At 39.7% G+C, this 23,328-nt stretch overlaps 2 protein-coding genes across 4 annotated transcripts in view; one reads left to right on the top strand and one right to left on the bottom strand.

The window, feature by feature from the left end:
• ERP44 (endoplasmic reticulum protein 44) overlaps positions 1–13,151 on the bottom strand; it is a 93,129-nt gene extending 79,978 nt beyond the window's left edge. The window contains exon 1 of the mRNA XM_010587799.3: positions 12,861–13,151. Within this exon, the coding sequence (XP_010586101.1) occupies positions 12,861–12,917 (57 nt within the window). The 5' untranslated portion in view covers positions 12,918–13,151. The remainder of the gene's footprint in view (positions 1–12,860) is intronic.
• The window catches only part of INVS (inversin), a 164,428-nt gene continuing 154,203 nt past the window's right edge, over positions 13,104–23,328 (top strand). For 2 of the 3 annotated variants that reach the window (XM_023545097.2, XM_003407840.4), the window contains exons 1-2: positions 13,104–13,496; positions 16,216–16,345. In XM_023545097.2, coding sequence (XP_023400865.1) covers positions 16,240–16,345 — 106 coding nt within the window. In that variant the 5' untranslated portion in view covers positions 13,104–13,496; positions 16,216–16,239. Of the gene's footprint in view, positions 13,497–16,215; positions 16,346–23,328 lie in introns of those variants that run through there. The other variant, XM_023545096.2, reaches the window with a different exon arrangement.

Raw genomic sequence — 23,328 nt, 5'->3', positions numbered from 1 at the left:
ACATTTTAAGCTATTACAACAGTGTTTTTCACACTGCAGGTTGTGACCCATCATGTCACACATAGAAAATTATATGTTTAATTTAGCATACTGGGGCACACTGGGTTAAATGGCTAAGGCTGCTCCCAGCAGAGGCAACAGGGCCCGGGCTTGAAGAGATCAATATTACATGCTGCCAGCCAGCATCCCAGTTAGGAGGTTCTACGCTATTGGTCAGATCAATCCAAAACCAAAACCAAATCCATTACTGTCAAGTCAATTCCGACTCATTGGTCAGATCAGCATTTTTTTTTAAATAAAACACAGGAAAAAAAAAGAAAACATTAGCAAACAATATACATAGTAAGGAAAAGTACAGTTTGTGAAAATGTGTTTTAGCTATTCAACTTCATCTTCTAAGGCTCTGCTCCTCTTTCACTGTAGGCCAAACACACTGCCCTTGCCATTCCTTGAATACGCTGGGGGCACTTTCACGTTAAGGACTGTGCACTGGCACATGCCCCTGCTGGAAGGCTCATCCCCCAAGAAATCTAAATGACTAACTCCCTCACCTATTTCTAAGCTTATCTTTTCAAGAAGACTTAAAAACGACAACTCCCCTCCATATCCCTGATCCTCCTTACCCTAGCTCTATGTTTTCTTTTTTTCCGTAACACTTATCAAATTCACTGTGCCCTAGTGACACACTGGTTAAGAGCTCGGCTGCTAACCAAAATTTACCAGCTGCTCCTCAGAAACCCCATGGGGCAGTTCTACTTATAGGGTTGCTAGAGTCAGAGCCAACTCTAAGGGCAACGGGTGTGGTTTTTTGGTTTTGTAATAAACTAGATGATTTCTGAAACAAAAAGTAACACATGCTCTAAAATGTAGTGGAGTCTTTATATTTCTAATTCAAAATTAGGGTCTCTGAAACTGTTAATTCAAAGGTTAAACTAACAAGGAACTAAGTTTTTGCAACACTGTGATCCTTTTGTTAATTTCAAGCAAATCATAGACTTGAGAATTAGCATTCAATCTTATAGTAAAAATCACTGCTATCTAGAAAGCTTAAGAAATGAGTCAATTTGAGTAGTTGTTTTCTAAGAAACTACTCTGACTTTAAACAACAAAATAAAAACAATAAGCAAACAAACAAAAAACCTTCCTTATTCTTAGTTCTTTTAAGAATATGAAGTCATTACAGAAGCGTGAGCTTGTCAGATGGCTGGACTTTACCGTACTTGAGCCAGGATGGTAGTAATAAAAGCCAAAGTTACTAAGAATGTCCAAATTTCTTCTCTCATAGTAACTCTAAATGACAACACTTAATCTTACACTGAAGTTATTCCTTAAGCCAGGAGACAGACTTCAACGCTGTGGTGTTCAGTTTTAAAAATTGCTATTTCCTTCTACATTTTCTGAAACCTCAAATACAACAAAATGTGAGAATATCTTATCCAAAGGGTCAAGAAATTTTAACTCATTTGACATTTTATTTGCATATTTTTTTTATACTCCGTCACTAAATTATACCTCACATTTTGGAGCTGGATCAAATTTCTTAGAAAACTGATTGTTAGCATACATTAAATATTAGTCTGTTCTCATGAGCACATATAACTCTGGGTCATTTTCAAGTAAGCAGAAAGATACACAATAACTTACAGATTTATCAAACCAGAAGATTAAGCTCTGGCATGGTATCCTTCTAAGAACCTAGGGTAAACACAGCATATCAAATAGGCTATCTTTTCACAGGTAATTTTACTAGCTCAAATGTACAGTACATTCCTATTTTAAAAAATTTCCTTGAATATCATTTCTAAAGATGTAGCCCTCAAAAGGTATTTTATCACAGAGACAAAGTGCAGCCCTTCAATCCCCAAGCCACAGTCACATTCCATCAAAGCCAGAAGCAGCAGAGTCCATTCAATTTTCAGTTGGGAAAAGTACGGCCTCAAGAAGGAAAGTGACTTGTCCTAAGTGACACTGTAAACTAGTAGAACAATCAATAGAAACACTCAAACTCTTAGCTTCTAATTTTAACTGGTATCCTCTGGTGCCTCCCTAATTTGCCCTCCCAAATCCCTGATTTGCTATCAGGCAACCAATTAGCCAAAACTGTGCTCATTGAGAACTACTGACATTTTCCAGATTATTGTTGTCCCTTGCTCATGCAGGATATATTTCTCACAAGCTTTGAATCACTATTTAAAGAAACTTCCTCATTCTTTATCTCACTTTTGTCTCAGTTTCTGAGACAGACAGCAAGTGTGAAGCTACACCAGCACCATTCAATGACACTTTCTGTGACGATGGAAATGTTTCATAATCTGTACTGTTCAATAGAGTAGCCACTAGGCACGTGAGGCCACTGAGTGACTGAAACGTGGCTATTCAGGCTGAGGAGCTGAATTTTCTATTTTGTTTACTTTTAATCAATTTACATTTACAGCAAAGCGCTACAAGATTATAACTTTAGTAACGTTGCTGAGTATGATCCACTCATGGTTCTTATACCCCTTTACGCCCTGTTGAACTGAGACAGACACTTAGAGTAGAATCCCTCAGGTAAAAAGGGCTCCAGCTGCTTTTATTCAGGGTCAAGAACTTTTCCGATTCATTTTACTAAAAGACCTTTTAGTAAAATATTTTCAATCCAATCACCAAAAAAAAAAAAAAAAAACCAAACCTGGTACTAGGCTATTACTAGATTTTGATAATCTTAAGAAATGGGGGGGGGGGGGTTGGCATTCTATTATTGAGTCTACAGTTTCTTTTGCTCCAACGTTATTACAATGTTTTTGAGATGGCTTCCTTTTTCTTTTTTTCATTGCTTTTCTCTATTAGTAATGATTGTGTCTACAAACTCAGGTGACTTAAAATTATAGTCAAATATGATGTTCAAGGTTCTATGTAATGATATGAAGGAATCTTAAGGGATCTTCATCACCATATTACCAACAGAATCAAAGCAGTCTGAATTTGACGAGACCTGAGGCAATATACCAGAAGCTCCTTCAAAACAGCATTTTTTTCCTCCTCTCTTGAGTGGGGCTACCTAGTACTGTTAATCTGAATGCTGAGTATCCATAAAGACCACAATTTTTATTTTGGCTAAACTGATAAGTTGTTCTAATGAAAACTGGCCAAAGGGTTTGTCAGCTTCTTTAAGGTCAATTCTGACATCTGGCCATATCAGAAGGCCAGACAGCAAGGCTTCCCTTCAAAAAACAAAGCCAAACAAACAGGTATTCGATTTATCTTAAAGTTCTCTTGACTTACACAAAAAGGAAGGGTAAAGAAAAGCACAGTCCTTTTCTTCATTCTTCATTCTATTTAGGACTGAGAATTAACCCATCATTCTAACCCTTTCTTAAAGGCTCTATTCAAATTCATCTTTCTCCAAGAAGACTTTATTCCTCCATTGAGAAATAATTTCTGCTTCTTCCAAACACCTACAGCAGTACTTCTCAAACTTTAAGGCGCACATGCATCAGCTGGGTATATTGTTCAAACATAGATTCTCATTCAGTAGGTCTGGGAGAGGACTTTTCAAAGATGCCTAGGCCCCAAACCATACTTCTGAGTGGAAGGGATCTATAACACACTTCTATTAATACTTTACAGTCTCTTGGTCACAAAATGGTTTGCGCTCGACTATTAACCTAAAGGTTGGCAGTTTTAATCTACCCAGCAGTGCTGTAGAAGAAAGGCCAGGCAATCTGCTTCTAGTCATTGAAAACCCTACAGAGTACAGTTCTACTCTGAAACACATGGGGTCACCATGAGTTGGAATCAACACGATGGCAATGTTTTTTTTTGTTTTTTTAAATCAATACCTTCAGGGTATGCATGGAGCCCTCGTAGCACAGTGGTTAAGAGCTCAGCTGCTAGCCAAAATGTCAGCAGTTTGAATCCACCAGCTGCTTCTCGGAAACCCTGTGGGGCAGCTCTGTCTATAGGGTCGCTATGAGTCGGAACTGACTCAACAGCAGCAGTTTTTGGTTTTCGGGGGTTTTTGTTTTGTTTTTAGGGTATGTATCACTTCCCTCTTGGTATTCTAATTATTATATATACATCTTCTACCACCAACTGAATTATAAATTTCTTGGACACATTATACGCATCTTAATTATCTTTTTCTCTTCCATAGCAGATAGCAAACAGATACTCAAATGGGGGGAAAAACAGAAAAAGTAATACCAATAATATTGATTGAGCTCCTATAGTTTGGGGCATAGACAGGCCCTCTCTGTGGAATCAAATATAGACTAAAGATCAATAAATGCTGTGAAAAGTCTGTTTTTAATTACTTCCTCGGTTAGATGAAACACAGCATAGCAATGGTCAACAGTAGAAAAACTGTAACCTAAGTATGCTTATTCCTTAAATAGTACATCTAAAGGTTGAACTACCATAAAGCCATCACAAATCATGGCCTATAGTCAAGAAAAGGTTTTTAACGACTGTAGCAATTAAACATCGTCTCCATGGTTTTTACAAGATTTTAACCATCACATATATTATTAAATTCAGATGGACAATACAGTATATTCTAGTGCTTCTCGGCCCTGGCTGCATCTTAGAATCAACTCAGATAAAGGGTTAAAAACCGTGTGTGTGTGTGTGTGTGTGTGTGTGTGTGTGTGTGTGTGTGTGTAGCATCTAAAAACAGATGATCAACAATTATATAGAAAAATAGGCCAGATGTGTGTGTGTGTGCACAAGCATCTAAAAGCAGAGGACCAACAATTACATAGGAAAATAGGCCAGAGACAGGAAGACAGTCCACAGAAAAAGAAATGTAAATGGCCTTTAGATACAAAAAAGCAGCTCACCCATAATAAAAAGATGCAAATTAAAACACACTGACATACAATTCCTCACTAATTAGATTAATAAACACCCAATCTTTTGACGTTAAACTATGTTAACAAGGCTATAGGGAAACTGTTACATTGTTAATGAGACTACCCAAAGGCAAGATCTCTATAGAAAGAATTTGACAGTATCCAGCAACAACTACAGAGTTACATATGCATTTACATTTTGCCCCAGCAATTCCACTTACAGGAATTTATCTCAAAGACACAGTAGCAAGAATATGGAAAGATAAATAGCAGCTAACTGAATCCCACCAAGGTACTCCAGGGGCTCTGTGGAACAAAGACCTATCTGCTTTCTTTCCAGGCAAAAACCTGTGATCTGCTTTCCTAAAGATTACAGCCCCCCGCCCCCAAAAAAACCTATGGGGCAGTTCTACTACATCACATGGGGTCACTATGAGGTGTCACCTAACAACAACAGCATTCTTTGCAGAGAGGAGCCTGTGGGTAGTGCAAGTGGTACAAACAGCCCAGTGTTATTTTGGCTGCAACAGGTGGTTTGGGGCCACTCAGATGCACCACAGAAAAAAGGCCTGGCAATCTACTTCCAAAAAATCAGCCATTGAAAACCTTATGGAGTACAGCTCTACTCTGACATATACAGGGTCTCCATGAGTCAGAATCAACTAGATGGAAACTTTTTTTTTTTTAATTTTAGTTCTTTGCAGAACTATTTGTAATAGAAGAATGAAAACAACAAAAGTTGAATAAACTATGTATGATACATCTACCTAGTAAATAAGCAGTTTAAAAAGAAATAAGGAATATTTCTATCCTGATCTCTAAAATAAATGTTTAAGTTTTTTTAAAAAGGTTAAGCAAAAGGAGACCAAAAACTCCTTGCCATCGATTTGATTCCAACTCATAGCAATTGTATAGGACAGAGTAGAACTGCTCCATAGGGTATCCATGGATTGGCTGATGGATTCAAACTGCCGACTTTTTGGTTAGGAGTTGAGCTCTTAACCACTATGCCACCAGGGCTCCTAAGTGTTTAAAAAAGATGAATAAAAAGGTTTAGCAAAGGGGGAGGAGATACATACACATAAATACATATAACTTCCTTTTATTAAGAAAAAAAAGGGAAGGAAAGACCATAAAATTGGGAAGGAGATTAGAAAGAGAGACAGATATACAAGCTAGACTTCCCTAATTATAACTAACTTTATAGATTTTGCTATAGAAGCAGTAAGCTTCACATAACTATGAAACAAAAAATAAACATATGGGCCTAACTATGTACCACTTTGGTGGTAAAAAACACAGAATTTAACAACAAATTTATAGAAAACACAAGGGACAGAAAAACATATTAAACCACACCACAAAGATGCAATCGGTACCATCCAGAAAGTTGGAAAGTACAGGAAAGACAGTCCAGTTTCCTTAATAAATAAATTACAAGGAAAAAAAAATTAGATGGAGAGTTAACCTATAGATTAAAAAAGATTTGTAAGAGACATATGAGCCAATTGTAATGCATGGATCTTATACAGTTCATGCTTTCAACATTCAATCAGTTAAAAAAGGAAGAAATTGAAACAATCAGGGAAATCCAAACATTGACTAGATATTTGAAGATGTGATAATGGTATTCTGGTTTTTATTTTGCTTTTAATCCTTACCTTTTAGAAAGAGATACTAAGGTGGCGGGGGGCAACCATCTGGGGAATTTTTTTAAAAAACCATTGTCTGTGTTCCACAGATATAACTGGTCTGGAACATGCTTTAACATCTTTTTAAAAGTGCCCCCAGATGATCGACTGTGCAGCCTGCTTTTGTGAACCACTGATTTGGGGCAAGATGTATCAACAGAATAAATAATTCACCTAGTTATCAGTAAAACTATGTGCCTGAGAAAATCTCTTGGAGATTGGAATCTATATTTATTACTAACATTAATGGCTAAAACTGACATCTCTGAATTCCACTTTACTTATTTTTAGGTAGTGGTTTTAATTAAATAAATGTCTACCTACCTGGCTCTCTAATTTACTTAGCTTTCTATCTAACCAAACTTTTCTTGGTTTCCTGTAAAATACTGAACAAACCAGCAGCAACAATGGCAAAAGTCTCAAGTGTCCAGACAGGGCAATTAGGGACAGTAACGACTTATAATCTGTAAATACATAATTATCAATACATACATAATTATCAATACATTAATGAGAAAACATCGTCAATAAAGCAACTGAAGGGGAGTGTTACCAATCTCTGAACCACAGAAGAGGTTACTTAGGATGTATAAGTCAACTTCATTCCAATTTAGTCCTACTTCTCTTATCTCATCTCACCTTTTCGAAAGTCTTGTACACAACCAATGCTAGAAGAACAATGCTAAGAAATAATTTAAGTAAGAAATGGTCAATTTCAATCCTGAAGAAACCCATCTCAGATAGAAGGACAAGCAGAAAAGGGCTAATTAATCATCAGTAACAGATTACTCAGCCAGAGAGAGAAATGAAATTCACCCTTAGCTTACCCTATGAGCTGCCATGTAATAATCACGGCTCAGTGAAATGAAAAGCTGATACCATGATACACCTGGCCAGGTGCCTTGCTCTGATTCAAGAAGCTCTCCTTAAAAGCATACACAATTAGAAAGCAATTTCCCAATCCCAATATTACATAAACCAAACTCACCACTGTCGAGTGGATTCTGACTCATAGTGACCCTATATGACAGAGCAGAACTGCCCCAAAGGGTTTCCAAGGCTGTTAATCTTTACGGAAGCAGGCTGCTACATCTTTCTCCAGTGGAGCAGCTAGTGGGTTTGAACCGCTGACCTTTTGGTTCGGAGCTGAGCATTTTAACCACTGTGCCACCAGGGCTCCTCATATATTACATAGATGGAGCTTTAGCAGAGAACCATCATGGTCTCCAGCATTTAAATCATCCACAATTATGGTAGCATAGATTATACGATGTTCAGAACTAAAGTCTGTAATCACACATCTAATGGATCAACCCAAGTCATACTGGGAACAGTATTTCCATATATTAAAAAAAACTAAAAGGTGACGGAAGTGTTTCTTAAAATAAGCCTGCAATAAAACAATTCATTCTCTAAAATCCTGACTTAAAAAAAAAAAAAAAAATGACGGCCCAGGAAAAAAGTTATCACTTTGAGCTTGTGTTTAGTTATCCGTTCCAGAAAGACTTTTTAGGCATAGAGTATGTTTCAAAGTGCTTAAAGGTCATGAAAAAGGTAGCCATTTGCCTCGAGAAGTTTAGGAATATATGTTTCTACAGTTATCTTATGAACTCGACTAAATCTGAATAGGCCTTGCTCTTTAGGGCTGAATTTTCCAGGAAAAAAAAAAAGTGTAGGAAAAGAATATGTGGTTTTTTAGAGCAAGCCATTTAAGGAAAAAATTATTACCTCGGCTAGGTGGGAACTTGGGTTTTCCATGGCTGTGTGTGGGCAGGGATAAACTTACAATCTGAGAGGGAAAGCTGGAGGGAGCAGGAAGATAGTACTTTGAGGAACGTAAAGGATACATTATTAGATAGGTGGAATACTGAGTAAGCAGGTTCCACCAGGAGGACAGAATTATCAGTTATGTAAGCCATTCAAAGCTGCAGTTAGACAAGACAAATGTTTCATAGATACTAACTGTTGTTGTTGTTAGGTACCGTCGAGTCGCTTCTGACTCATAGCGACCCCACGCGCAACAGAACGAAACACTGCCCGGTCCTGCGCCATCCTTACAATCGTTGTTATGCTTGAGCCCATTGTTGCAGCCACTGTGTCAATCCACCTTGTTGAGGGTCTTCCGCTGACCCTGTACTCTGCCAAGCATGATGTCCTTCTCCAGGGACTGATCCCTCCTGACAACATGTCCAAAGTAGGTAAGACGCAGTCTCGCCATCCTTGCCTCTAAGGAGCATGCTGGCTGCACTTCTTCCAAGATAGATTTGTTCGTTCTTTTGGCAGTCCATGGTATATTCAATATTCTTCGCCAACACCACAATTCAAAGGCGTCAACTCTTCTTCAGTCTTCCTTATTCCTTGTCCAACTTTCACATGCATATGATGTGATTGAAAATACCATGGGTTGGGTCAGGCGCACCTTAGTCTTCAAGGTGACATCTTTGCTCTTCAACACCTTGAAGAGGTCCTTTGCAGCAGATTTGCCCAATGCAATGCATCTTTTGATTTCTTGACTGCTGCTTCCATGGCTGTTGATTGTGGATCCAAGTAAAATGAAATCCTCAACAGCTTGAATCTTTTCTCCGTTTATCATGATGTTGCTCATTGGTCCAGTTGTGAGGATTTTTGTTTTCTTTATTTGAGGTGTAATCCATACTGAAGGCTGTGGTCTTTGATCTTCATTAGTAAGTGCTTCAAGTCCTCTTCACTTTCAGCAAGCAAGCTTGTGTCATCTGCATAACGCAGGCTGTTAATAAGTCTTCCTCCAATCCTGATGCCCCGTTCTTCTTCATATAGTCCAGCTTCTCGTACCATTTGCTCAGCATAGAGATTAAACAGGTATGGTGAAAGAATACAACCCTGACCCACACCTTTCCTGACTTGAAACCAATCAGTATCCCCTTGTTCTATCCGAACAACTGCCTCCTGATCTATGTAAAGGGTCCTCATGAGCACAATTAAATGTTCTGGAATTCCCATTCTTCGCAGTGTTATCCATAGTTTGTTATGATCCACAGAGTCAAATGCCTTTGCATAGTCAATAAAACACAGGTAAACATCCTTCTGGTATTCTCTGCTTTCAGCCAGGATCCATCTGACATCAGCAATCATATCCCTGGTTCCACGTCCTCGTCTGAAACCGGCCTGAATTTCTGGCAGTTCCCTGTCAATATACTGCTGCAGCCGCTTTTGAATGATCTTCAGCAAAATTTTGCTTGTGTGTGATATTTATGATATTGTTCTATAATTTCCACATTCGGTTGGATCACTAGTATATGATTATTAAAACTACCTTGGTAAACACTGTGTTCAAATTGGATCTAACTTGACTTGTAATTTATTTCCTACCCCATTAATCTTTACAGGTATTTGCTGAAGTGTCTTTTAAGTTTCTACTCCTCTACATTTGCTAGAAAGATAAATAAAATACACAAAATGTTATCTGGGTAGTAAAATTACTAGGAACTTTTTTCTTCTTCTTTATATTATCAGAATTTGGAAGATTTCTGTAAAAAGCATGAGTTAGCTCAAAATAAACCCTGTCTCCTTTTTAAAGTTAGCTCCAATACCAAACACCATTCCAGGAAAAGTGTATTTGATGTAGTTTTTCTAGTCAATATTTCAATTTTTCTTTCCAATATCTTAATATTTTTGCCCTTTCTGCTTTTTGGTAACCTAAAAGTAATTTCTAGCAGACAACTCAAAATCCAGGTGTCATGGATTGAATTATGTCCCCCCCAAATGTATGTATCAATTTGGCTGGGCCATGATTCCCATACTGTGTTACCATCCTCCATTTCGTGATTGTAATTTTACGTTCAGAGAATTAGGGTGGGATTGTAACACCGCCCTTACTCAAGTCACCTCCCTGATCCAATGTAATGGGAGTTTCCCTGGTGTGTGGCCTGCACCACCTTTTATTTCTCAACAGATGAAAGGGAAGCAAGCAGAGAGTTGGGGACCTCATACCCCAAGAAAGGAGCACCAGGAGCAGAGCGCATCCTTTGGAGCTGGGGTCCCTGCACCTGAAAAGCTCCTCAATCAGGGGAAGATTGAGGACGAGGACCTTCCTCCAGAGTCGAGAGAGAGAAAGGCTTCACCTGGAGCCGAGGCTCTGAATTTGGACTTGTAACCTATTAAACTGCGAGAGAATAAATTTCTCTTTGTTAAAGCCATCCATTTGTGGTATTTCTGTTACAGTAGCACTAGATGACTGATTCCAGGCTATTATATGGATAAGGAAAAAGGTATTATCTAGTTTCCTTAAGAAGAGAAACCACATGTTCTTGTGGTCTCTAATAATAATATTGTTGCTGTTAAGTGCCATCGAGTCAGTTCCAGCTCATGGCGACCCTATGTGTATAGGGCAGAACTGCTCCATAGGGTTTTCAAGGCTGTCACCTTTCAGAAGTGGATTGCCAGGCCTGACTTCCAAGGTGCCTCTGGGTGGGTTCAAACTGCCAACCTTTCAGCTAGTAGTGGAGTGCTTAACTGCGTTGCCCAAGGACTCCATCTAATAAGTATTATTCAAATACTTCTAGAAGGAAAAATGAATCAAGTGTATATATAATTAAATCACCAAGAAACAGTAGGCAACTGTTAAAATATTTTCCTCCAGACAGAATTTCAAATTCTCAGTAAACCTTGAAATCTTTAAACCTTGAATCAAAAGTATCTCCTTGTGTTATCTTCGAATCAAATAGTTTAGCCTAATTAGAAAAGAATGTCTGCATTAAGCATTACACTATTTTAAAGAAATATCTGTAGGTGATGAAACCGACAATAGCAACTCAAAAGGGTAATGCGAAACTTAGAACAGCAGTGAGCTTGTGCTAATGATGGTGAAATAGTTTGGAAAGGGTTGTTGACAAAGGTGGCACAAGGTGAAGAATGTAACCAACGTCACTAAACTGCACATGTAGAAACTGTTGAAGTGTTGTATAGTTTATTGTATGTATTTTCATTGAAAATAAAAATATATATTTTCCTCCAGACATAAATTATTCACTGCTATATACTTATAAAAAGTGGCAATAAGACTTTCTATCATTTAATGTTATCATGGTTATATACAACTTTTAGACCCCAAAAGTTTTTGACACCCATTTAGTTTTTTATAATACTTTTTCTCTAAAAACATCCACGTGTTACGTGTACAGCTTTTGAATATGGCCTGCAAGCCATTTTAAAGGGAAAAAAAAAAAAAACGGGGAAACAAACCCTATTTCAAACACAAATGTTAAAAATTTAAAGCGTTATGGTAGAATAAGCACTGCACGTCAAGAGACCTGTTTCTAGTCCCAGCTCTGCCAGTAACCAGCTGTAACACTTCCTGTGAGTCACTTAATTATGTTTGTTAAATTCTGAAGTGATTGTAAGTTAATAATCACTAATGTTCACCTTAAATTTGACTTTGTAAAAATCTATTGCAATCAAAGTGTTTTTGACTATTGTATTCTAATAAAAGCCCGATGAAATGATGTCATTTTGCCACATGAGGCTAGTCCTCCACCTTTTTTCTCAATTTGAATGGTTGGCTGGATCACTTAGGTTGACACTCAAGATGTACTTTGGAGGAAGAAGAATTGAGGAAAGATTACAAATTGGGATAGAGCTGGGCATGTGAGGGAATTAAGAAATGAGTATGTCTGTATGCAGAAGACCTAGTCATTCTTCAATCAGAAACTCTGCTTATAGACAAGAAATTTACTTCAATAAGGCGGGGTAGGGTAAACAAGATCTGAGGGAAGCTTTAGGTAGTCACACCCTCCACCCTTCAAACCTTTATTTCCTTAGTGGACACCAAACCAGTCTCCAGTTCCGGGTTCCCAACCAATCGCATCAAGCCACAACAGAGGGCTCTGCCAACCTGGTCACCGTTTCAGGGCCCTGGAGTGAGATTCACACGACCCCAGCACCTGTCGACTTCACACCCTTCCCAAAGAGAGGGGGTGGGTCAGAACAGTAGGTCTATCCCCCGTCCTTTCGACTCGTGCCCCCACCAAGTCCACGAACTCTCCACACTGAAACAACCCCCGGGCTCCGGAGGGTAGGAGGAGCCCCTCCGTCTTGGCCCTCCCATGAGTTCCTCCCCAAGAGCTAATTCTCCTGTCTACAGGTCCCAACCCCCGGTCGTGGCTTCTCAGGCCTCGAGGACCCCGAGCCGGGAAGCGAACACACGGATGCCGAAAGCGGAGGCTGCGAGGAAGGATGCACTCCTCGCCACAGGAGGAAAAGATAGGACGGCAGGGGTAGAAGCAGCAGTGTTTCCCCTTGGCGAAGGCGGGAGGCCGTCTGTGTGTCTTTCGAAGGGTCTGTCATTCCCTCACTCACTCACCAGGAGCAGCAGGGAGCATCTGAGGTCGGGTAAGGGTAGGAAGACGGCAGGTTTCATGGTAGCGTTGGGGGTCCGCGACAGGGACAGGTGTTGGTGGCTGGGGTTGGGCTGGTTTGGGTTGGGCTGGGAAAGGGCTGAGCTCCGGGAGCCGGCGGCAGCGGTAGATTTTCCCAGCAGCGGCACCTCGTCCTCTCGACCCGGAGCTCCAGCGGCGAACACCAGGGACAACTTCCAGCGAGGCCCCGCGCACCCCCACTTCCGGGTCGTGCCCGCTTCGGAGCACACCGGGAAATGTAGTCTTGCTCAACTCTCAGCAGACAGATAATCAGGCATCTAGGACTCCCTTTCCCGGCAGGCTCACGGCCAAGGTCCGCCAAGGCCTCTGTGCGCGGGGCCTTGCGGGATAGAGAGGGCTGGGGCGGGTGTACGTCTGAGTTACAGGGGATGGGAACTACAACTCCCAGAAGGCTGCACGGTTGAGAGCCCCGGGCGGCCTTCTGAGGGGCTCAGCTAACTCCAGCGCGGTGGGGTCTTTCCGGACCCGTTGTAGTTGTCCTGGCCTGGCGGGAGGGGCGGCCCGGTAGGGGTTGTGCCTCCCGGAGCCGCCCCGGGACGTCAGTCCTGGAGGAGGCGAGGGTGAGTAGGAAGGGGTCTGGCTGGGGAGGCTCTGGTCGGTCTGCACCGCCCTGGCCTCTGCCCCAGACTCACTGCCCTCCTGGCCTGGGTTGTAGCCTGAGCCTCCGTCACTGGCCTCCTCGCCTGCTGCCTCTTCTTTCTGCGCTAATTCCTGCCTTAGAAAGCCGGGGCCACCTCTTAAGGCCTCAGTGAAATGAGTCCCTAATTACCTCTGTAGGCTCGTGTAAGTGCAGATACCGTAAGGGTTGGGAAAGCACGCTGTAAACTGAAAAACTCAGTTCGGCAGTTGTTTACTTAATGCATGGATCACTGCTACAGATAATTACTAAATTCGTCGCCTGGCAGTGGTGGATCTAAACTATGTGGCCCCAGGGTAGTTCTCCAGCCTCAACTGCAGACATCCAGGCCCACGTGCCCCAAATGGTGGGCACACAGTTTACTAAGTAGTCGGGAGGCACTTGGGCTTTTGTGGCTGTTTCTCTACTCCCTGCCTCCTTTGCTCAAGCTTTCCTGCTGCTATCTCAAATGTCACTATCTCTGAGAACTTCCCGACCAACCAATCCTTCAGCCGGAATCAGAATTACATTTTTTTGCGTGTGACTCCAGCTCCATTAGTTTTGTAGAGTTAAAATTATTAGAGCATTTATTACACTGGCTTGTTTTATAATTAGTGATTATACCCTTGCATTTTATAGCACTTTGTAATTAACAAAGTGGTTTGATTTTCTTCTATGAAAAATGATTTACAAAAAACATTTGAGCTTAAAAAAAAAATGAACTTTAATAACTCTAGAGAATGCTTTTCACAGGTTGACAAAACAAGCTAGTGGCAGGGCCAAGACTCTTACTTAGGTCTCCTCACTCCTAGTCCAGGGCTCTTAAGTCTTCCACTCATCTCTCTGACAGCCCAAGCAGAGTTGAAATGGGGAATGAAAAAGAGCAGGGAAGGGATGAATTCATTAGGCCAAGAAATTAAACTTTGGTCCTGTTTACCCTCTGGACTTAGCACTCAGCCTGTGACCTTTCATTCAACAAACATTTGCTGATCACCAGTTATATACCTGTTACTGTGCTAAGTGCTGAGAATTATGAGGTTAAAACATAAATATAAAATGAGATGTTATATATGTATAACATCTAATTTTTAGTATGTTTTTCAAAGGATATAGTTTTTTGTGAGTTTCATATGCTTAAAACCTGGTCACTTAGAAAATGACAGTTTTAGAGTTCAGTGTCTATCGTATAGTCAGCACTCAACTTGTTGAATGAATGAGCATGGTCACCCCCTTCATTTTTTATATTTTACAGAAACCTAGTGAGCTGATATAGCCTGAGGGCACACTGCTTCTTATCAACAGAACCAGGCCTAGAGCTCAACCACAATTCCTCTACCATATTTCCACCTCTGCTCCTGTTTTGTAGCTTCTTTCAAGCAACTTTAATATAACCCTGCATATAACAGTGATTCTTCTGAATATCTGGGACATGACAGAAGTATCTGACACCACCCTCTTCCTCCATATTTTCTGCCAGCGTGTTAACACAAGTTGTCAGCAAAGTAAAGACATGAAGAGCTGACCTTTACCATAATTAAGGAAATACCTCTTCTCTAAGACAGAATGTGAACCAATAATCTTTGTCAATGACAACAGAAGTACTGGCTCATCAGCTGTGATGGATTTATCTTACAAAACTCTCCCAGAGCACTAGGAGTCACAGAGATTGGAGGGACAGGCGTTTTGGTGAACTCCCACATGGCAGCAATTAACTGGAGCTGATTAAAAGCTGTTCTCTTTAGATGGGTGTGCTTGCCCCAGTTTGCCAGGGTCCCTAGGACTCCCTGTGTTTCTTATACTTGTATCTCTCTTGCCCTTGTAGCCGTTCAAGTTTAGAACTTGTGATATAGCACCTTGGGTTTGGGAAGGATGTTTAAGATGATCAGTGCAACTGCCGCTCTCTCCTCCCTCATCAGATGCTTGAGTTCTTCCTGCTGAATTTGTGACATACTCCAACCTCTGCTTAAACACACTCATGACAAGGAACTCACTATTTTCCTATGCAGCTATTGCATTTCTAGATCCTAACAAACCGTATTAAACTACCAGTTGGAACAAAATTTTCCTTAATGAAACATGGTTAATCCTATTGATACAGTGTTCCAAGTAGGGTCCTAAAGTCAAGATTTCAAACTAGATTTCCCTGGTGGACACAAGGAGACAACAAATAAAAATTCTACCTTTCGTGGGCATGAGAGAAAGAACTAGGTAATGTTCAGCTTAGCACTTAAATCTAGGTAATTCTGACTTGACAAGTAAACATCATGCCCTTTTTATGGCTTGGTCATCACCTTTATTCCCAGTATCAATTCTAATATTTAGTATTATGTGGAATCAAATTGCCTGCCTTAGAAATCACAGCAGCTGTTAAGCCCTGTGTCCAATGTTAAATGTTGGGTGTATTTTCACAGATAGTCCTTGAAAAGGGTCTTAGAAGCATTTAACCCTCTCCTTTTACACATGAGTCACTTATATGAAAGCTTACCTAATTTGCCACATGTTGATTCTAGGACTTGGACTGTAGATTTTTTGAATCCTACTCAAATATTTCCAGGAAAACATAATTGTAACATACCCACTTGTTAGCAGTATTAAGATCTGACAAGATCCAGGTTTCAGAAAATATCTACTGTATATACTCATTGTTTGAATCATTGTTTCAGGTTGCTCCAGCTCTTGAAAAGACTATGAACAGGTCAGAGAACTTGCTGTTTACTGGGTCTTCATTAGCATCGCAGGTTCATGCTGCTGCTGTTAATGGAGATAAGGGTGCTCTTCACAGGCTCATCATAGGTAAGCAGTCTTCTTAAATACAGAAATTTTACAAATACTTCTTGTCCTAAAAAAGTTTGTTAATCTTAATTTGCAGTGTACTTTTACATTGTAATGGAAATGTATTATTATTTATATTTTGTTAAGAGTTGAACAAGAAGGAAATCAAATTCTGAAACTTAAAAACATGACTTAGGATTAGGTGAGAAGTAGTTGAGAAATATCTATGTATTTTGCACTGAATCTGGATATGCTAAGAGAATTAATTTATTGTTGTAATAACAGAGATCTAGAATGAGACAGTGGATACTGAGCTGTAGAAATAAAGTTTCCTGGGAAACCTAAATTAATTCCGAATAAAATAATGAAATTAATATAATAAAAATATCTGCATGTTCTTCTCTCATAACATTATCTTCAAGGAAGATCAAAGAGCCTGAAAATTTTAGGCGTTTTATAGTTTTAACTGAGTCCTTAGGAGGCACACGTGGTTAAATGCATGACTGCTGATCAGAAGGTTGACTGTTTGAGTCCACCCAGAGGTACCTCTGAAGAAGGGCCTAGCAATGTACTCCTGGGAAAAAAGTCAGCCATTCACAACCCTGTGGAGCATAGTTCTACTCTGACACACATGAGGTCAATATGAGTCGAAATCAACTCCACAACAACTGGTTTGGTTTTGGGTTTTTTATTCATAGTTTTAATTATGAAATATGTTAAACACATGGAAAGGTGCAGGAAATAAAAACTTATATTTGTAAATCAAATATCCATGCATACCTGGACCTGTTTCTAGGTTCTCTATTCTCTTTCATTGAGCTAGTTGTCTACTATACCAAGAAGTCTAGGTTACTAAAAATTTATAACATATACTAATTTCCGTTAAGACAGGTCCTCTTGCCTCATTTGTCTTCCTTAGGAGTACCTTGGCTATATGTGGCCCTTTACATTTCCATATATACATATATAACCAAAAAGCCCATTGCCATTGAGTCGATTCCAGCTCCTGGTGACCATGTAGGACAGAGTAGAACTACCCTGTAGGTTTCCAATGAACGACTGGTGGATTCAAACTGCTGACGTTTTGGTTAGCAGCCAAGTGCTTAACCACTGTACCACCAGGGCTCCATGTATATATATGTTTATATATGTGTCTGTATATATATGTATGTTTTCTTGAGGTATAGAGTAAAATACACATAAGTACATAACTTGATGAATTTTTATACGTATATACACCCATATGTATCACTCCAGAAAACTTCCTCGTGCACCTTCACTGTGAGTATTTCTCCCCGAAACCCAACACCTTGCATTAATTCTCAATTTTTTGCCTCTCAGCTCTGAGTGCACCCTTCAATATATGCTGTGGGATAAACAACAGAATTCCTTTAAGTATTAAAGTGAACATGGTGTTAAGCTTTCTTAGAATAGGATGCTAGAGGGATGTAACAGGAAGAAGAGGCTCTCCTACAGGTTTCCAGTGCAGGTTGGAGTGGGTGGTGTGGGTGTGAGGACATCTGGTAGAGCGCTACCCCAGCCTTGAGCACAGAGTATGGTCTCTCAGTGACCTTGCAGCCCAAGGCTGGTGATACCTTATCGCAGCCTTTCTACACAAGAAACCGCGGCACCACATGGCCTGCTTACTCTGAAGGCCTGCACACGTTGGCTTCTAGGTTCCTACTGCATGCCCACCCACCAGTTGCTGATCACCTGCTCCCCCACCTGCATCTGAAGGATGGCTTAATGCCTGCCCAGAAACTCCAGACCAGCTCCACACTGGCCAAACCAGCAAACTTCTCTGCTATCTGGTGGCTACCTTTTCCAGTGATGTCTGAAGCCTTTCCATGTTTATCCTTTCTTGCGTGCTCTCCCTCGGCCCTAGGGTATCGTATAGAATTTTTTATATATCCTGTGGCTATCCTAGGAAACCCTGGTGGCATAGTGGCTAAGAGCTATGGCTGCTAACCAAAAGGTCTGCAGTTCAAATCCACCAGACGCTCCTTGGAAACTCTATGGGGCGGTTCTTCTCTGCCCTATATGGTTGCTATGAGTTGGAATCAACTCAGTGGGAATGGGTTTACAGGTTATGGCTATTCTTTATCATAGTTAGTAATTTTTTATATTAAATATCTCCTGCTTAACTTACTGTGTGGTTTCTATCTCCTGATTGGCCTCAGACTGCTACGTACACACACACAGGTGCATGAATGGGTACATGTACGCCCACACAGATACCCTCTATTTTGACTTTTGTCATCAAGGGTTAGTTTTATCTGTTCTTGATCTCCATATACATAGAATCATATATTACCATTTGTGTCAGGCTTATGTCTTTGAAATTTATCACTGTTGTTTTGTGTCTATCCTTTTTTTTTTTTTTTTTTGCTATGGTCCTATAGGGTCACTATGAGTCGGAATTGACTTGATGGCAACCAGTTTGGTTTTTTTGGTTTTATGTAGTACCTCAGTGTATGAATATACCACAACTTATTTATCCATTTTCTGTTGATGTACAGTAGGATTGTATATAATTTTTGGCCATTATAAATAAAGCAGCTGTCAACATTCTTGTATATGTTTTCTGGTGGACATGTGTACTCATTTCTTTTGAGTAATATGTGTAAATGTATATGTGTAAATAAGCTTAATTTTAAAATAACTTTAGATTTACAGAAAAGTTATGTAGGTAGTTGTAAAAATGGTGTGGGGGTGGTATCTGACTTCCTCTTAACTTCACAAGGGGGAAGGAGAAATCAAGATCAATAGCCCAAGGCTGACTCCTATGAGATGCAGGTCAGACATGCCTCCTCGGACCTTGTGGACCATGTTCACCAATTCTGACACCAGCCTTCCCTCCCATGGCACTCTCTACTTCTTTGTTGGTTTCAATAATTAATTGCAATGGCCACACAGAACTCATAGTCAATACAATTATGGGGTTTATTAGGGAAGTAACAGGTTACAGTTCAGGTTGAGGAATGCTCAGGATATAGTTCTTCCATCAGGACAGCCTCTTTCCAGCCATGCTCACAGGCAGGCCTCTCTCTGTCCCTCGGCCTATGCCCTGCTCAGGAAAGTGTTGCAAAGCTCTTTTACCTCTGCCAGTAAGTGCTTGGAGGTACCCCCACTCTGCCAATAAGCATTGGCCCAAATTGCTCAGCCCTAGCTCCATGGGTCGGCAAACCTTGCTCTACCAAGTGCCTGGACGCACTCTACTCCACCAGCAAGACTCCTACCCAAAGGCCCTTAGCTTTCTCACTGTGTGGGCTAGGAAGCCCCCCACACCATCTCCTGTCATTCTTTCCTGCTGGTTTCTCCTTCCATTGTTTCCCTGCCAATGCTTCTCGCCATCTTCAGTGTTACAGCTTTCTCTGTCTCACTTTCCGCCTCCTGGTTCCAGGAGCTTCTCAGAGCAGGGGTCCCAGGTCCAAAGGATGTGCTCCACTCTTGGCCCTTCCTTGGTGGTGGTGAGATCATCTCCTTCCTGCCTCTGGGATGGCTCATTTCAAGCCCAACAGGATGGCAAAACTGACAAATTTCCTTGGTGGACCACAATTACTCTATTTGCACAATTCCACCCAATCACTATAGGGTCACTTTGAGTCGGAATTGACTTGACGGCAATGGGTTTTAACAGGTTTACTCAGTCACTTGGGTGGAAGTTATAAGACCATGGCAGGAAAGGCCACTGAAAAGTGATCTATCCCACCTTGATAGTCCAGAGTACCCAAGTGCCCTATACCCAGTTCCCCTGATTTTTAACATCTTGTATTAGTATGGTACATTTGTCACAACTAATGAGCTAATATTAATACATTGTTATTAACTTAAGTAGATATTTTATTAGTATTTCCTTACCTGGTAGCTTCAAACCACCAACCTTTCCATTAGCAACAGAGCACTTAACTATTGGGCCAGCAGGACTCCTTTCCTTAGGTTTTACCTCATGTCCTTTGTGTGTTCCAGCATCCTATCCAGAATAGCACCTTACATTTAGTCATCATGTCCCCTTAGGTTCCTATAGACTGTGACAGTTTCTCATACTTTTCTTGTTTTTGATGACCTTGATAGTTTTGAGGTATATTTTTACCTTTAGGAAATACTGCCAGAAGTTTTATCAAAGTGATTGTACTGATTTATACTCCTGTCATCGATGTGGAAGAATTCCAGCTGCTCCACGTGCTTACCGACACTGCTATCATTGGTCGTTTTCTTTTGAGCCATTTTGGGTACCTGTGTCTTATGTGGTATCTTACTGTGGCTTTAATTTGTATTTTCCTGATAATCATTAGGATATCTTCTGTGAAATACCTATTTGAATCTTTTGCTTGTTTTAAAAATTGGATTTTTTTTCTTTTTAATTTTAGGGTATGTTTTTTATTCAAATATATTCTAAATAGAAGTCCTTTCCTAGTTACGTGTATTGTGAATGTATTACAAATATCTTCTCTTAATCTATGACTTCTTTTTTCACTCTTTAATGGTGTATTTTGATTAACAAATTTTTAAAAATTTACTAAAGAATAATGGTTTTGGTTATAACCATGTTATACAATGTATATTTACATGTATACTTATAAATGTCATATATATATACATACATGTATATATATTTTATATTTAAGGGATCACAGTGGCACAACAATTAAGCACTCAGCTGCTAACTGAAATGTTCGCAGTTCAAACCCACATAGCAGGTTCATGGGAGAAAGACCTGACGATCTGCTCTCATAAAAATTACGGCCTAGAAAACTCTGTGGGGCAGTTCTCCTCTGTCACATGTGGTCGTGTGAGTTGCAAATTGACTCAACAGCAGCTAACAATGTCAACTTTGTGTGTGTGTGTGTGTGTGTGTGTGTGTGTGTGTGTGTGTGGTGAAGTAGTTAAGAGCTCGGCTGCTACCCAAAAGGTTGCCAGTTCAAATCCAGCAGCCACTCCTTGGAAACTCTATAGGACAGTTCTACCCTGTCCTATAGGGTAGCTGTGAGTCAGAATTGACTGACAGCAATGGGTATATTTATGTATTTTATGTATATGTATGAGATACCATTTTATGTAGCTATATATAAAAAATATATATGTATAGTTTATAACAATATAATATGATAACTTGTAACAATAATTTTAATAGTTATTTTTTCTTTTATGATTAGTACTTTTTGTGCCCTATTTAAGAAATCTGCCTATCATCAGGTAATGAAAATATGCTGTGTTTACTTCTAGATTTTTTTACCTTTCACATTTAATTTTTCCATATGATGTAAAGTATGGGTCAAGGTTAATTTATTTCATATAGATATCCAGTTGATTCAGAATCGTTTATTTAAAGACCATTTTGTCTTTCATTGAATTTCAGTGGTGGTTTGTTGTAAATCAGGTAAGCATATATTCATGTGTCTATTAATGAAATATGTTTTATTCCATTTAGCTATTTATCTTTCCTTTTGCCAATACCATGGTGGAACTGGAACTCATATGCAAAGATTTTTGATTGGTTATTCATTTTCTTTAATGACTATGAGTCTGTTCAGGATTTCTGTTTCTTCTAGTGTCAGTTTTGGTAGGTTATATATTTATAGCTTTAAATGATTCGTGATAGTTCCTTTGCATCATCTGTAGAAAATGTCTCTGTTAATATTTTTTATGATGTTTATTTGATCTTTTTTTTATTCATTTCACTTTTGGCTTTTTTTAGTTCTTTCTATTTTATTGTACTCTTAATTTAAAATTTCTTCTAATTGCTTTGATTTGTTTTACTTTCTTTTTTTTTAACTTCCAAAGATGAATGGTTCGGATATTAATTTCAGCCTTCTTTTCTAATGTCGATATTTAAAGATCTAAGTTTCCATGGAAGTACTGCTTTAGCTGCATCCAACCAAAGTAAATGGAATTTTTATCATCATTCAGTTAAAAATATTTTATACTTTCTGTTATGATATTTTCTTTGGCTCTTGGATTATTTAGAAATATACTTCTTAATTTCCAAGTGCAGGAGCATTTTTTTAAGCTATGATTTTATTACTGATTTTTAGCTTAATTGTATTATAGTCACAGAACATATTCTGCATGACTTCTGTCCTTTGAAATTTATTGAGGCTTGCTTTATGGCTCAGACTACGACCAGTTTTGCTAAATGTTCCATGCACACTTAAATTGAAAAATACGTACATAATTATGTCACTTCCTTGCTCAAAACTCTTTAATTGCTTCCCATTGTACTTGGAATAAAATTTAAAAGGCTATATTTATCTCTTTCCCTCTTCAGCCTCATTTTTAACTACTGTCTTCCTAAAAAACTTGTGTTTTTTCAGTTCCTCAAACCTGCCAAGCCCGTTTCAGAGCCTTTCCCTGAAATGCTGTTCTCCCCATTCTCTGTATGGCTGTTTCTCAACCTTCAGGTCTCCATGTTAAGATCACTTCTTCAAAAAGATCTGCTCTAGCCATCAATCTCAGTTAAATCATTCATTGTTCTCTCTTGGCAGTTTGTACTTTTCCTTCATAGAACTCATCTCAGATTGTAGGCATATATTTATTTTATGACTTTTTTTTTTTTAATTGTACTTTAGATGAAGGTTTACAGAACAAACTAGTTTCTCATCAGTTAGTACACAAATTGTTCTATGACATTAACAACCCCACGACATGTCAACACTCTCTCTTCTGAACCCTGGGTTCCCTATTACCAGCTCTCCTGTTGCCTCCTGCCTTCTAGTCCCTGCCCCAGGACTGGTGTGCCCCTTTAGTCTTGTTTTGTTCCATGGGCCTGTTCAATCTTTGGCTGAAGGGTGAACCTCTGTAGTGACCTTGTTAACTGAGCTGAAAGGGTGTCAGGGGGCCATACTCTCAGGGTTTCTCCAGTTTCTGTCAGGGCAGCCAGTCTGGTCTTTCATTTTGAGTTAGGATTTCTTTCTACATTTTTCTCCAGCTCTGTCCAGGACCCTCTATTGTGATCCCTGTCAGAGCCGTCAGTGATGGTAGCTGGGCACCATCTAGCTGTACTG

The sequence above is a fragment of the Loxodonta africana genome, chromosome 9 (genome assembly GCF_030014295.1).
Source record: "Loxodonta africana isolate mLoxAfr1 chromosome 9, mLoxAfr1.hap2, whole genome shotgun sequence".
Taxonomy (NCBI): Eukaryota; Metazoa; Chordata; class Mammalia; order Proboscidea; family Elephantidae; genus Loxodonta; species Loxodonta africana.
Note: the sequence above shows the minus strand (reverse complement) of the source record. Positions and strands in the feature narration are given on the sequence as shown.